Source organism: Vulpes lagopus, chromosome 7 (assembly GCF_018345385.1).
Source record: "Vulpes lagopus strain Blue_001 chromosome 7, ASM1834538v1, whole genome shotgun sequence".
Taxonomy (NCBI): domain Eukaryota; kingdom Metazoa; phylum Chordata; class Mammalia; order Carnivora; family Canidae; genus Vulpes; species Vulpes lagopus.
The window spans coordinates 3100375-3115524 of record NC_054830.1 but is presented as its reverse complement, the minus strand read 5'-3'; the positions used below and the strand labels follow the sequence as shown (position 1 = coordinate 3115524).

General features: G+C 62.1%; 1 protein-coding gene across 4 annotated transcripts; it reads right to left on the bottom strand.

The window, feature by feature from the left end:
- Positions 1-1140: 1140 nt before the first annotated feature.
- Positions 1141-14895, bottom strand: TNFAIP8L1 (TNF alpha induced protein 8 like 1). Of its 4 annotated transcripts, none has more exons than XM_041762216.1 (2): positions 14769-14895; positions 1141-3429 (listed from the first exon to the last, which is right to left on the bottom strand). In XM_041762216.1, the coding sequence occupies exon 2, from the start codon at positions 3422-3424 to the stop codon at positions 2864-2866; it is 561 nt and encodes a 186-aa protein (XP_041618150.1). In that variant the 5' UTR covers positions 3425-3429; positions 14769-14895; the 3' UTR covers positions 1141-2863. The 4 variants fall into 4 exon arrangements, with proteins under 4 accessions (XP_041618150.1, XP_041618152.1, XP_041618151.1 ...); XM_041762218.1 differs by lacking the exon at positions 14769-14895 and adding an exon at positions 14280-14303; XM_041762217.1 differs by lacking the exon at positions 14769-14895 and adding an exon at positions 10084-10212.
- Positions 14896-15150: the final 255 nt, after the last annotated feature.

The window sequence follows — 15150 nt, the reverse complement described above, 5'->3', positions numbered from 1 at the left end:
GCGGAGCCTGGGCGTCTGACCCTGGCCTGGCCTCTGACCGGACCTTCTTGCAAGCAAATGGAGAAGAAACTGTGAAGCCCTCAGCTGTGAACCAGAGTCCTTGCTCATCAGAATCACTGTGTTGGATCAATGGGGGATTCTCCTCCCCTTTCCCTTCCCTGGCCTCCCTCGTGCCAGCCCAAGGACCAGGGCCATGCGGTGATCCCACTTGTCAGAGAAGCAGCGGGTGTTAGGGTTCCTGCTCCAGATTGCACACCTGTCAGAAGTGGAGTGGAACTTGCACCCTATCCACACCTGTGGCAGCTACTGACTCGGGAGCCTGAAGAACAGTTGTCCTCACAGCACATAACAAGTTCAGAGTCCCCTGCGGCCCTGGAGATACTGGGAGGAAAGAGTCTGCCCGCCTTCCCTGTCCAGCACACATGCACATGCCACGCCAACTAGTGAGAGAAGTTAAGGGCACACACGTCCACAGTGGGGCGGTGTTCGTCCCACTCAGGAACGGATACACTTTGAGGTCAGGTGAGCACAGGGACCCCAGTGAGGGCCAGGAGCTCTGCTGCTCCTGGCTTTGGGGTTCAGTGGACTGAAGGACCCAGTGCGTCTCCACAGCACCCCGGAGGTGGTTGGCTGCCCGGGGCCCCCTGCAGAAACAAGGCAGCAGTGATATCATATCCGGGGGTGCTGGGGGTCACATGGGCCCGACCCTTGATGGTCAGCCTGGAACCGTTTACCACTTCTGAATCCCAGGGGCCCATCAAGGATGCAGAGCCCGTGGGTGCTGTGTCCCGGGACGCGGCAGGACATCTGGACACACAGTGGCCCGTGCCCACACCAGCCATCTGTGCGCCTTTAGGTAGCTTTCAGGTAGACTCAAGAAGGCAGCCACCCTGGCCCCGGGGGCTTTAGCCATGATGGGGAGCTGAACCGAACCTGGTTTGGGCGTGCACAGGCCGAGCTCCAGCTCTGCAGGCCCGTGAGTCTTTCCCCCCGGAGCCCCGGGGAGCAGGACTTGAACCTGTCAGCAGGGACCACAGGCGCGTGACGTTACCCACGAGCTCAGTCGAGAGGCAGCAGCCCCTGGAGGGCGAGGGAAAGCTGTCAGGCGGCACCAGCAATTTAATCGCTAGTTCCACATAATGCAAATGGAAGATGCGTGCTTTTATTTAAATAGTTCTGTAGCGCTTTGGTTTTTCTAAATTAAATTTCAAATGTATGAAGAGTCCAGACAGGCTGGACAGCCCAGCAGGACACAAGAACAAAGTGTTATGCACGTTGATGCATTCGGTGTGCCAAGCTGAGGACGGAGGCTTTCCAAGCCCCTGGGGCCTCTCGGGTGCTCAGAGTGCACGTTTGTTCTCGTACGTGAAGATCTGTCTCCTGACAGAAGGTGGGGGGGCAGGTTCTCCTTGGGGTGGGGCAGAGGTGGGACAGCTGGTTCCCGGGCAGGAGAACTTTGGCTTCCTTGGGGAAGCAGAAACCAGAGAAAGGCCGTCCTGCCGCGGGGGCAGCAGAGGCGAAAGGGTGTGGTGGGGACTGCGGCGGCCACGCGGCTGCACCAGCGGGCGGTGCGGGCTCAGGCGAGTGTTGGAGGCGAGCTCCACACGTGGATTGGTACGCAGTGTCCTTGCTTTTGAATAATGTCGCTGCCTCGGGCGACAGGGCTGACCAGTCCCGTCGTCTTGCCTAAAGAGGCCTGCAGGGCTCTGTGTGAAAGCTTTGCCCAACAGACCTGGGTCTGCAACACTCGTCAGGAGACGTCATGCCCCTCCCCCCCAGTCCCACGGGTGCCCCGAATAACCTGCCCACCTGCCTCGGCCCACCTGCCGCAGGCCTGCTGAAACACACGCCCCTCCTGACAGACAAGAATCACAAACACACGCTCACACCCCGTGTGTCCATCCGCACCCTGAGCTGAGAATCCCTGCATTCTCTGGGTGTCCCCAAAGCCAAAACCTGTTGAGGTTTGCTTTCTGAGGTCTCGTAAAAACAGTTGGCCGACTGAACGCAAATGGAATCTTCTTAAAATGGGCGTGCATCTCAGATGGCCTTACGCTGGAGCCGAGTCGGGGGCACACCGTCCCCTCCCCGTGGGAGTCAGGGCTGCAATTCCAACCCCATTGAGGCGTCCTTACCGATAGCAGCCACCCCAGCACTCTCCTAGGCTCCCTACACAGCTTCCCTGCTGGAACCGAGTGCACCCCGCTGCCCCCCTGGGCAGGTGCAGCAAGAGAAATGTGTTCCCTCTTAGTTCTGGAGGCCAGAGTCGGCCGTCAGGGTGTCAGCGGGGCTGGCTCCTGACAGCCGCTCCAGGCGTCCCTCTGGCTTCTGGAGGCTGCTGGCAGTCCCGGGGTTCCCTGGCTTGTAGACACAACCCTGCAGCGTCCCCCCCCATCTTCACACGGCCTTATCTGCATCCGAACGCCCCCTTCTTACAAGGATCAGGGGCCCAGCTCGACTCGGCGTGGTGTTGTCTTAACTAGGTACATCTGCAACGACCCTATTTCCAAATAAGGTCACATTCAGAGATCCTGGGGGCTAGGACCTCAAAGACTTCGGGGAGATGCAGCTCACCCCCTAACACTCCCTGGCTTCTGGTTCATCGTTACCCTGTCGGAAGGAACAGGCAACATCGTTAACGTGGTTAAGTGGCGAGCGCCAGCTTTCAGAGGCATCCAGTGGCTGGAGGGGCGGGCCGGGCTCCTCCGGAATTGGGGCGGAAGGGACCCGGGGCCCTGCACTGCTGCTTCCAGCGGATCAGCATCGTCTCCGAGGGGACGTGTCCCGGGGCCTTGGCCAGAATGGGATGGGAGAAAGGAGATCCTCGAACCGCCCCCGCCCCGCAGGAAACCCGGGCCCGGGGTCATATGCTGTCGTCGTCCAGCATCCTGGTGAGGCCCTCGCAGATGCGGCGCAGGTGTGAGCGGTAGGGCTCGGCGGGCCCGTAGAGCGCGGCCAGGAAGTCGCAGTCGGCCAAGTGGCCGAACACGTGGTTGATGCGGCCGTGGGACTTGGCGGTCAGGTGCGCGCCCACGGCCTGGTGCAGCAGGTCGCGGCACTCGTGCAGCGCGGTGGCCAGCACGCGCCGGTCGAAGGTGAAGTCCACCTGGTGGAAGCTGACGGCGGTCATGGCCAGGCGGCGCGCCCTGTGGCGGAAGCGCTGCAGCAGCGCCAGCTCCTCGCCGCCCAGCTGCCCGCCACGGAGCAGGACGCCCAGCTTCACGGCCACTTTGACCAGGTTCTTGAGCACCTTCTGGGCCTCCTTGCGGCTGCGGGTGAACTCCTTGGTGGCACGGTACAGCTCGTCCAGCACCTCGCTGCTCGTGTCGTCGATGAACACGGCCACGGTGGCCTTGGATGCCATCTTGCTCAGGAGCTTCTTCTGGGCCTGCAGGACCAGGCTCTTGGTGCTGAAGGCGTCCATCGGCCCTGCCGGGAGGAAAGGCGCACGAGTGTCAGTCCCCATGGTCCCAGGGGCGGGAGCCTGCGCGGAAGCACCTGCCGGGCGCCAGGGCTGGGTGCGGGGCCCGGGCGGGTCAGGGACACGTGACACGTTGTACCCTCAAGCAACAAGACACCAATGCAGGGGCACCCCAGAGATTCCGGGGCACAGGCCGGCCTCCTGGAGGGAGGGGCAGGTGAGAAAGTGGGCGGAGGGCCCACCCAGGCGGCCTGGAGGAGGGAAGCTCTGAGAAGTTAGAGCGCAGAGCACAAATCCGGGCAGGACACCTACGTAGGAAGAAGGCTTGTGGGAAAGATCACAGTCACACTGAAAAGACGGTGACCCGGGGGCCCTAAGGGATCTCAGGGAATTCGTTCCTGAAGGAAGGAAGGAAAAGGAAAGAAAAAAGGAAGAGGAAGGTGGGTGTTAAGTCAAAGGAGTTAATGCCTAATGGTGAACGTGCAACCTGGGCAGCACGTTCTGAAGCCGACTACTTGCGGGCCCTGGCCCCAGCCCCCCAGCCCCGCCACATCGTCGCTGTGGGCAGAGGAGGGGCTCAGGGTGAGTTATCGCTGGCAGGTTCTGTGCCCCCCAAGTCCAGCTTGTCGTTCCCCAGCCGCCATCCTGCAGTTCAGTAGGACGTGGTCCCAGACCCGGGGCTGTTAGTGTGGACGAGCCCCGTTACTTCCGATCCCCCGGCGTTCACAGCGGACGCGGAACGGGTCAGGTGGGCAGCCGCCTGGGCCGGGCGGCCACGCATGAGGCTTCTAGAAACACTGCTCCAGCGACGCCTCCCGAAGGGGTGACACTGACCAGGGACAGCTCCCGCCCAGGAAGGGCTGGCACAGCAGGCCAGCTCTCGGGCGCTGTGACCGGGCCTCCGGCCGCGGGCTGTGTTCTCACCATCTCCACGGCCCTCCTGCAGAGGGCCCGGGCTCTGAAGCCGCCCCTCCGGCCTCCTTCCTGCGGTGCCCAACTGCCTCCTCGCCCGCGCATCCGGGCGCCTGCTGGCAGCTCCCGTGGTTCCCAGGACCCGTCCCCACCCCTCATTCGGGGGCCTGCAGCCTCCCTGGCAAACTCCTATTCATCCCCCAAAGCCCCGGCCCCTTAGCCCTGCCTCTTCTCAAAGTTTCATTTCCCCAGCTCGGCTTGGCTACGACCTCCTCTAGGAGGCCATCCATGAACAACCCAACGGCGACGGGGCAGCTCCCTGGCCACGCGGCACCCAGGCACCCCCATCGCTGCCCTGCCCCCTCCAGCGGGCCCCTCTCCCCACCTGGCCTGCAGCAGCCCGGCCCACAGGGGAGGCGAGGGGCCTGCTTCCTCACCCACCGTGTCCTGGAGACGTCGGGAAAGTGAACGAGGCAAGCCTGAGGCCCACCCCCCGCCCTCACCCACGGCCCCAGGCCGGTCAGCCCAGGAAGGCCACGTGGGTGCCCACCCAGCCCCCAGAGCCCCTACAAAGCCCTCTTTGTGAGCGCTTCCGCCCCGAGACCAGGCCCACCCCCGGGGCTGCCCCGGGGCCTGGCCTCAGAGGTCAGGGTGGGCACGGGGATAACGGGGCCTCCCTCTGTGCCTCCCACGCGGGCCCCCGGAGCGCGGGGCCTGGGCCAGAGTGGGCTGCCGCTGACTCAGCACCACGTGGCAGGCCTGGGCCGGCAGCGGGTGCCCGATTCGTCATTTCCGCCAGGGAGCAGGCTGGCTGCCAGTTTGCTGAAGAAGTTACCGAGGCTCAGAGAGGCTGAGACACGTCCCCAAGGCCACACGGCGGTGGCAGCGGCCTGCCTCTGTGTGCCTGTCTCCCCTTCCCCACGTGATGCCTGCAAATCGGCTCGAGTTTTCGAGGGCCGGGAGCTGTTTCAGTGCCAGGTCCCCAGTACCTAGGGCCTGCTCCCAGATCTGACCGCTTGGTCAAGCACCACGACTACGCCGTGCCTCAGTTTCTTCATCTGTAAAATGGGGGAAAGTCCAAACTAACTATGTCCTAGGGCCGGAGCTTGCGGCCAACCCCAATGCCCCCCAGGCTGTGAGCTCTCCCTGGACGAGGGGCTGGGTGGCCTGCCTGGATTTAACTTTCAGGCTGGCCACTTGGCACAAGGAGTGCCTATGCCTCCCAGATGCCTTCCCACCACTCTCTCTAGAAAGTTCTATTCTGTTCCCTGTCCCAGCACCTCCCTATTACTCATCCTGTTAACTGCTCATCCAAGTGCCAGCATCATGGTCACCTCCTCCCGGAGGCCGTCCTGCGTGTCCCAGGCTGGGCCAGCTGCCCCTTGGCTCCCATGGCACCCTGGCCATGCTCCTTCTTGGCCTTGCACACCTTGATCTCGCTGTTCGCCCCCTCGCCTGACGGGGAGGCCGGGGCTGGGTCTCCCTTGTTCACACGGCGCCTCCGGTGGTCAGCCCAGGGCCCGGTACACAGCAGGCGCTCCGTAAGTGCTCACTGAATGTGTGAGGGAAAGGATGTCCACAAACCTCACATACGGGAAGGAACCCCCCAGGGCCCTGGGCTCAGCCTCCCCCGCTTACAGATGGACAAACAGGCTCAGAGCGGAAGCGGACCCCCCTGAGCCCGGGGCCTGCTGCCTGCCTTGGCCTCTGGGTGACCCCGGGGCGGCTCCGTCCCTCTCTGGGCCTTGGCCTCCCAATCTGCAAGTCCTGGTTGAGTGTGTTGGTTCCGGAGGGGGCCAGGCCCCCAGCAGGCCCCCCTCCTGTGCCCAGAAGGCCAGGGGGTGGGGGGATTCGGGGGGTGGGCGGAGGCAGCTGCAGCCTCCCCCCGGGCCTCCGCACTCCTAACCCCTCCAGGGCCCCAGACCTGCTAACACCTGGGCCAGCCCAGCTGCATGAGCCCCCCCCCGACCCATTGTTCGGCCAGAAACCCCCCACCCAGGCAGGCAGACAAGGAGATGACTCCCATCCCGGGGGAGCAGGCCGCAGACGAAAATAAACCCCGGCCTTCCTTCCTTCCTGCTCACTCGCCCAGGTCTGAGGGCCGGCAAGCCGGGAGGTGGCCAGGCTGCGCCACGTCAGCCCTTCTGGGGCACGGCCGTCCAGGAGCCGCCGAGGGGCTCGAGCCACACACTCAGCGTCCCTGGTCCCCGTCCACCCAGTGCCCGAGCGTCCCACTGTCATCAAAGCTAAAGGAGCCTGGCAGAGGGTCCAGGGCTGGGCTAGAACACTCATCCAGTCACTAGTGAGCATTTATGGAGCACCAACTGTGTCCCAGGCACTGGGGACACTGCAATGACCCAAAGAGATCCTGTCCCTGCCTTCTGGGGGGCTCCAGCCTTCTACACCCAAGCCACCTGGTGTGATTTGGGTCCCAATTCATTCAATTGAATGAAATGGCATCGCAGACACCACCGTCTGCCTGCACCCATCAGCTTAAACACAAAATAGGGGGCGCCTGGCTGGCTCAGTGGGTAGAGCGTGGGACCCTTGATACTGGGATTGTGAGTTTAAGCCCCATGTCAGGTGTGAAGATTACTTACACCCAACGCACTTAACCCCACTTACACCCAATAGGATCTTTAGGGGCACCTGCATGGTTCAGTCGGTTGGGTGTCTGCCTTTGGCTCAGGTCATGATCCCAGGGTCCTGGGGTCGAGCCCCTCATTGGGCTCCCTGCTCAGCGGGGAGACTGCTTCTCCCTCTCCATCTGCAGCTCCCCCCTACTCGTTCTCTCTCTCTCTCTCTCTCTCTCAAATAAAATATTTTAAAAATATTTTAAAAAAATAAATGTATAAAGGTGGTATTGTGAGGCAAGTAGACCAGGGAAGGGGTCTGGAACATCCCACACTTTGCATCTTGATCTAGGTCTATACACATGTAAAAAGCCATCAAGCTAACTGGCCGTACAATTCTATGATTACGCTAAAATCCAGCAAATTGTACACTTTCATAGGGTGAATTTTATGGAATGTGAATTATATCTCAATTTAAAAAAAATTGAATCTTTCTCCAAAGGAGACATAAATGGCCAACAAGCAGCTGGAAAGATGCTCAACATCACTGGCCACTAGGGCAATGCCAGTCAACGCCATAAGGGCCTTGCCTCACGCCACGAGGGTGGCTGCTGGCCCAGCAACGGGTGTCACGAGCGCCCGCCAGGCCGGGTGGAAACCGCGGCCCCAGCCCCACTGTGGGCAACGGGAAGTGGGGCAGCTGCTGTGAAAGCCAGTTTTTTGGCAGCTCCTCCAACACACAGACTCTCCACGTGACCCAGCAATTCCGCTCCCAGTAGCCCCCCGAAAGAGACGAGAACGCAGATCCACACAAAAACTTGTTCACGCGCGTGCACGGCAGCTTGGTTCATACGGCCAGGCTGGAATCAACCCAGCGTCCATCAACGGTGAAGGGACAAACATAACGCCTCTGCTCCACGCACGGGCACGTCCCTCGGCAGCCAACAGGAGCGCCACACACCACCCTGGGGACGGACCCCAAGCCCACGACACTCAGGGAGGGACCAAACACAGAAGGCCCCACGGGTGTCAGTCCATGCTTGTGACACGTCCAGGACGGGCTCCTCCATGGACGGGAAAGAGGCTTGTGGGGGCTGGGGGCTGGGGGAGGGGATGTGACACCTGATGGGGTGGGGTTGCTTTTTAGGGAGAGGGAATGTTCTGGAAGTTGAATACTTTAAAGTGGTGAATTCTATGGTATGTGGGTCATATGTCATCAAGCTGAACACTCCCTATGTATACATTAAGTATAGGTATTTCAGGGGCGCCTCAGCAGTTGAGCATCTGCCTTCGGCCCAGGGCGTGACCCCAGGGTCCCGGGATCAAGTCCCACATCAGGTTCCCCGCAGGGAGCCTGCTGCTCCCTCTGCCTGTGTCTCTGCCTTTCCCTCTGTATCTCTCTTGAATAAATACATAAAATATTTTAATAAAAAATATATTTTTATACCCCATGCCCTTTATGTTTTCTGCCTCATTTTTTTATGCCTCGCATTTACAATGTTCAACAAATTTAACATTTGAAAAATCAGGATTTGGCCCAAACTGTAGCACAAACAGAAATAAAAGGATCACGCAGGGTGGGATTCGCGAATCACTGCTACCTGGCCAGGCACAGAGTGGGTGCCTGATAACGGAGGGTTGGCCAGAAAGAACTTCCCACCTTAGCAGCTCGCGCCCACCGCTCGAGGATAGAGTGCATCTCGCAGAGGTCGCACGTGCGGCGCCGCAGTGAGCAAGCAGCTGCAATTCCTATCACAAAGCGCCACCTTTGCCTCAACTTACCCGGGACTTGCATTTCTGGAACAGTCACTGAATATTCAAACCGTGCAAAACCCTGCTCAACAGTTTGTTTCCGGTGGCACATTAGGAAGTGGTGGGGTCAGGGGCTACTCCAGGCTCATGGCTGGATGCCTAGTGTCCCCGCTCCCTGCCCCCGACGCTGGGACATCCTGTTGTCACCGCGAGCAGAGAGAGAGCCCTCCAGATTTCCAGAGCAGCCCCCTAAGAGGCGTCTTCCTTGCTGGCAGGAGGAGACACTAGAAACCAGTGAACACAAAAAACAAACAGGACAGTTTCAGAGATGAGGGCCAAGGGCGGGGGGTGACAGCCAAGGACAGCAGGGGACCTTGGCTGGGATGGTCAGGAAGGCCTCACTGAGGTGGAGCTACCAGAGCTGGGACAGGAAGGATGAGGCCTGGGGGAAAGGTGAGTGAGGCAGAGGAAACAGCTGGTGCAAAGGCCCTGGGGCAGGACTGCGCCTGGTGTGTTAGGGGAGCAGCAAGAGAGTGAAGGCCACTGTCCCTGTCCTCCTGCAGCCCTGACATCTCCCCACAGGGGCCCCAGGCAGGCCCCACACCCTTGGGGACAGCTCTCCCATCTGAGAATTGGGTGCCCAGGTACAGAGTCCTTGGCCCTGCTGGCTCATGCCCTGCCCCTCCCCAGGACTGTGGAGCCCAGTGCACACCTCCTCTGCCAACCCCACTTCACCTTTTGGGACCAGGAACTTTGTCCTTGTCCCCATTTGGCCCCTCCAGCTCCCAAACACCCTGGCAGCTGCCCTCTGCGCTGCCCCAGCATCCTCCACCCGTGGGGGCAAAGCCAGGAGGCAGGGCTGTCCCTGGGCCTCCCCCGAGAGGTGAGGGGCACGCAGCAGGAAAGGTCCCCCCACCCTGTGGACCCTGTTCTTTCCGGTCCCTTCAGCCCCCAAACCCAGCAGCCGGTCCAAGCTCTCCGGGGTGACAGTGGCGACCCCTCCTCCAGGCGGGCGGTGGCTCAGCGAGCTCCCGCACTCAGGGTGCTCTGCGGGGGTCGGGAGCAGGGGGCATGCTCCGAGGGGCTCCTCGACACCCCACATCACTCACTCCCGGTCCCCTCCCGCTTGCCCTGTTTGTCTGTGACAGTCCCCTGTGCGACCCATTGGTGCAGGACGTAGGTTCCGATGCCAGGCCCGGGGTGCACAGTCCCAGCGGTGCGCCGGCGGCCTAGTCTCGCTGCGTGACTGCTGAGTGACTAACCGATTCCCGAGCGCACTCGGCGGCCCGGGCGATGCCGGCGGGAAGTGGGAGAGCTGCCCGGCCGGGAGGGGGAGGCCCTGGCGGTGGGGGTGGGAGACCCCCCTCCCCCCCATCCCACGGGAGCCCAGCGCCCGCAACCCGCCCCCAGCCCTGGTCCTCGCACCTTCCCAGGGAGCCACCCCGCAGGGGGCCCCCCAACCTGCATTCCTGGTTGTCCACACCGGCTGACAGAGATCAGAGGTGGGGGGTGGGGGGGGCAGGAAATCCTGCTCCCCAGAGTCCTCAGCCCCCAGGGGCCCGGTCAGTGCCGCATCCCGCTCCCCACGAGCCCAATCGGTCTATAAACCGGCCGCTCTCCAGAGAAAAGCAAACAGACGCTGACACGCACATCCGCGTGTTCATCCTGAGCTCCAGGGGGTGTGCCACCCGATTTGCAAACATAAGAAGCCACCCAGACCCTCTGGGGCAGATGCCACCCAGGCCACGCATTCTCGCAAGGTGCCCGCGGTGAGTCTTGCCGTCTCCCGGGAGGCCGCCAGCCTGGAACAGACGGGGCGGACACCGGGCGGCTCACGGGGCCCCCAGAATATTTGCTCTCGGCCCTTCCTAGAAGAAGTTGGCCAACGCCTGGGCCAGATGCTCAGCAGAACAAACGAGGCCCGGATGTGCAGCGGTGGCCCGGCCCCGGCGGGAAGGCCCCCGGCGCCCGGGCCAGCGCAGCCTTCCGCCTGGATGTCAGCGGAGGCTGCGGGGACAGCCGGGGGACAGCCGGGGGACAGCCGCCCACCCTTCCCACCAAACACGCGATGGGCGAAAATGACCTCGGGAGCACAGATCGTAGTAAAACATGGCAGGGAAAGGGGAAAGCTAGGATTTTTGACCATTCATGACCTTTTGCTTTCTTCCGAGTCTTATCAGTGTGATTCACGTGCCATAAAATGTGGCCTTTCAAAGTGTACAGCCCAGTGGCCTCTCAATACTCAGACTGTGCAACCCTCACCATTGTCCAGTTCTAGGCTGTTCTGTCTCCCCAGAAGCAACCCCATCCCACAGCAGCAGCCCCCTCCCCCGGCCCCCCCAGGCCCCCTCCCCGTCCATGCAGGAGTCCGTCCCGGAGCAGGAGTCCATCCCGGACGTGTCCCACCCAGGGACTCACACGCCCTGGGGCCTCTCGTGTCTGCTCCCCACCCCGCCCCAAGCGTCGTGGGCTCGGGCTCTGTCCCTGGGGCGACACGTGTGGGCTCCTCGCTCCTTTTTATGGCCAAATAATAGTCTATATCCTCATTTTAAATATAACCTAAGCGCATAGCCTGTCATCTGTAATCATGGCTGTTCATCAACCCGCCGGGAAAGTTCCTGACAAGGCAGCGGTGGCTCTGCAAGGCCGAGCAGCTGCAGCAGCCCCGGGGCGTCCTCCGCGGGCAGCCCGTCCCCGCCGCATGAATTCTTCATGTCCCACACAAAGGGTGTCAATAATTGATGCACCAGCTCAGCAGGGCCGGACCGCCACTCCATCTCACCTCTCCGAGCCCTGGCCACGGTGGCCCGGGGTGGCCTCAGGGGCCCCAGGCCTCTGGCCACAGCAGCAAACGCCCCCACCGTCCTTGTGCCCACGGGATCCCCCTGCCGACACCGGGGCCTCCCCTGCATCCCATTTTCATTAACCACCGCTCGGACCTCACAGTCGGTGCCCGATTTGGATGTGGCGAAAGGAAGAGAGGGACCAGCTTGTCTGAGGGGCTCGGGGTCTCAAACTGGGTTCTCCAGAGCCCTGGGGGGGCCGCCCCAAGGACGAGCAGGGTCTGGCCACCTGTCTCAGAGTTGGGACAGTCACCTATGGTCAGACTTCCTTCCACTGAAACGGGGCTTTGGGGCCAAGCGTGAATGTTGGGGGAGCACAGCCCACGGAAAAGGCTCAGGCCAAGCAGAAGATGTTTAGCAGCAAGTGGAGGAGGCTTCGGGGTCCCGCGGCAGGAACGCAGCCCCTAGGTGAGCCCCAGCTGCACCCACCGCTCCCCTCTCCCCTGCCTGAGTCCTCCTAGTCCCCCGCCCCACTTGGGCCCTCCCTACGGGGCTCCTGCTCTCACACTTCCCCATCCGTCCTCCCCGAAGAAGCCACCAGGGGGCACCAGTGAGCACCTGCGGCAGGACCCAGGTCCTCGGCCCTCAGCTCTCCACCACTCCCCTTTCTGGGGTAAAAGCCCAAATTCTTCCCATTGCCCACAGGATCTTACACGACCTGCCCGGCACCCTCTTCCCCTCACTCACTCGGTTCCAATCACATGGGCCTCCTCACTATTCCTCCAAAACTCCAGGTGCCGCCCCCCTCCCCGGCCTGCCTCAGGGCCTTTGCACCAGCTGTGTCTTCTGACTGGAAGGCCCTTCCCTTCAGGTCTCCACATGGCTGTTTTTTTCTTGTCTTGCAGGCCTCAGCTCAAATGTCACCTCCTCAGGAGTCCCTCCCAGATGCCCCAGGCTAACTTCCACATCCATCTGTCTCGTCACCTTCACGCCATTACAATTAAGCAGAATGATGTTCCTGCACGAACACCTATGTTTCCCAAGTCTGATCTGTAAGCCACGCGAGGGAGGGCACTGGCCCGGCCTTGGTCAGTGCTGGGTCGGCGGCGCCCTGCCCCAGGCTTTGTCTCACAGTAGGTGCTCAGAACTTGTTGAATGAAGAAATGACCTCCCAGTACCAGAGGGACATAGAGTCTGAGAGCTCATCCAAAGGCCCCACTGTCAGCCAGGGAAACTGAGGCCCAGAGAGAGACAGAGATAGCCCAAGGTCACATAGTAGTAGTACAACAAGAGCTCCTCTGGAGTGGGGGCTCCCCCAGGTAAATGTTCCCCGACTTCCACTAGCCCATTGGACAGAAGTGGAAAATGAGGCCCAGAGAACGGAGTCTTAGAGGATCCCAAGGTCTTGGCCAGAGGAGCTTCCAGGAAAGCTCAGGTGGGGGATCTCAGGGAGCTGTCTCGCGGTGGGAGGTGGGGGTGAGGGGTGCCCAGGGGAGGTGCAAGTGCTGCTTATCTCTAGGACCCTCCCCCATGTCCCTAACACCTGGGGCTGTACCCAGACAAGCCTCAGCCATTATTCAGCATCTGCCTCTGTGCGGGGACATTTCCCCCACAACAGCTGGAGCTTTGTCCTCAGGCACCCTCTCCCGGCCCGTTGGACAGACAGGGACGCTGAAGCCTCTCAAACCCACCACATCAGATCACCAAGCAACCAAAAGGCCCCAGTTGTACCCAGGCCTCAGATGAGGGAACAGGTCCTGAGGGCATCTGACCTGCCCAAGACCACACCACAGGAGGGGACACCACAGAGCCCCCAGTCTGCACCTGACTCATCTATTTGCTTAGGGACCTCCCACCCTCATCAGAGCAGGGATCAAGCCCCCCACTACCGCCGTTGCCCCCCTCCCAGGGGTCTGGGCACTCACCCACTAGCAGCATCCCAGGCCACCAGGCCTGCCAAGGGGGAGAAGCAGAGCCCAGGTGTTTGCGTGGCTGGGGCGACAACTCTTTGTTCTGGTTTCCATAGGCACAGCGTCCCTGGGCCGGCCCCTCTCCGCTCCTCCCAGCCGCCCAGCCCTTGCCTGGCAGGCCGTGGCCCAGCCCATCTAGCAACTGGTTATGCTTTAAAGTTGGTGCCCACGGACCTGGCGTGGCAGTGGAGGCCCTGGGGCAGGACCATGTCTGGCGCGTTGGGGGAGGTGGAGGTTGGTAGGGCTGGAGCAGGGTGAGGGAGGGGCAGAGAGGGACGGCCAGGAGGAGACAGGCAGGGCCCACATTCTTGCACTTAACCTGGAAACAGCCCTCTCCCCCCACCCACCCCCTCAGGAGTTATGTCCCTTCCCATTCAGGAAAGGGACATGAGGGACACCTGGGTGGCTCAGTGGTTGAGCATCTACCTTTGGCTCAAGGCATCGATCCTAGGGTCTGGGATTGATTCCCATAACAGACTCCTGGTGGGGAGCCTGCTTCCCCCTCTGCCTGTGTCTCTGCCTCTCTCAGTCTCTCATGAATTAAGAAAAAAAAAAAAAAAAAGGAAAGGAAAGGAAAGGGACATGAGGCTCAGAGAATCCAATGACTTGTTTTGGGTAGCCCAGGAGTGGGGGAGCAGGAGCTGATGTGTCTGATTCCAGGGTCTGAACTCCCCAACCATTAGGCTGAACTGCCCTCCCTCCACCATGGCCCCCCAGGGCGTCCGAGTCCCCCAGCTGGACTCAGATATGCTGGGGAAGCAAGCCCAGAGGCCTGTTTGCAGCTGGGGCTGTCCCTCCTCCTGGAGAGCCCCCAGGACAGAGGACGTCCTGATGCATGCAGATCTGGGTCAGGTCACCTGCCAATTACCTCGGCAGCTACAGTCCCAATTCACAGACGACAACACTGAGGCCAAGGCTTCGGGCCACCGGGGAGCTCCCAGGTGGCCAGTCTGGGTGGGCCTGGCAGTGGCGCTTCCTGCAGCCTGGACCAGCCAGAAGCCACACACATCCCCGTGACCACACCTCTGGCCAGGCTGCCCACCACCTGAAGGCCCTCCTGACTCTGGCAGAAGGCCCCAGCACCTGGCACCCTGCACGGTGAAAGGGGCAGAGTCCATGAGTCCCCGTGGGGGTGGGGGCACGCTGGTCCCAGAACACAGCCGCACGCTCGGGAGGGCAGTTCAGACCCCACCTGCCGTCCCCTAAGCCAAGAGCAAGAGAGTGCCGGGGACACGGAGGGAAACACGCAGGATCACGGACCGGCAGGGGCGCGGGGGCACCGGGGCAGGCAGGCAGGGCGTCCAGGTGGCCCCCGAGGCGCGCCCGGGTGCCCGGCGCCCCGGCATCGCTCCCTCACCTGCTCTCCGCGGCCTGTCCGTCGGTCCGACCGTCGAGGCTCCGTCCAGCCGCCTCCGAGGGGCCGTTGCGGCGGCCGCGGGACTCGCGCGGGAGGACTGAGCAGGGACGGGACGGGGCGGGGCGGGGCGGGAAGCTCGGCCACGCCCCCTCGTCGCCCCGCCCCGGCGCGGCCACGCCCCCTCCGCCCCGCCCGCGCGGAAAAGTTGCAGAGGGGCTGGCGGGGGGGCGGGCCGCGGGCGTGGAATCAGCCAATGGCAGAGCGGGCGGCGTACGAAGAGGCCAATGGGAGCGCGCCATCAGGAGAGGGGCGGGGTCTGGGGCGGGGCCAAAGGCTCGGGGGATTCCTCCGGAATGGTGAACCGGGCCGGATGCGCTGTTGA

Excerpts from the sequence above, each read along its gene's own strand:
- TNFAIP8L1 (XM_041762215.1), bottom strand. The coding sequence starts at position 8,770 with ATGTGCCACCGGAAACAAACTGTTGAGCAGGGTTTTGCACGGTTTGAA. Across the intron at positions 3,430-8,688 it reads TCCAGAAATGCAAGTCCCGG|GGCCGATGGACGCCTTCAGC; the intron begins GTAAGTTGAGGC and ends TCCTCCCGGCAG.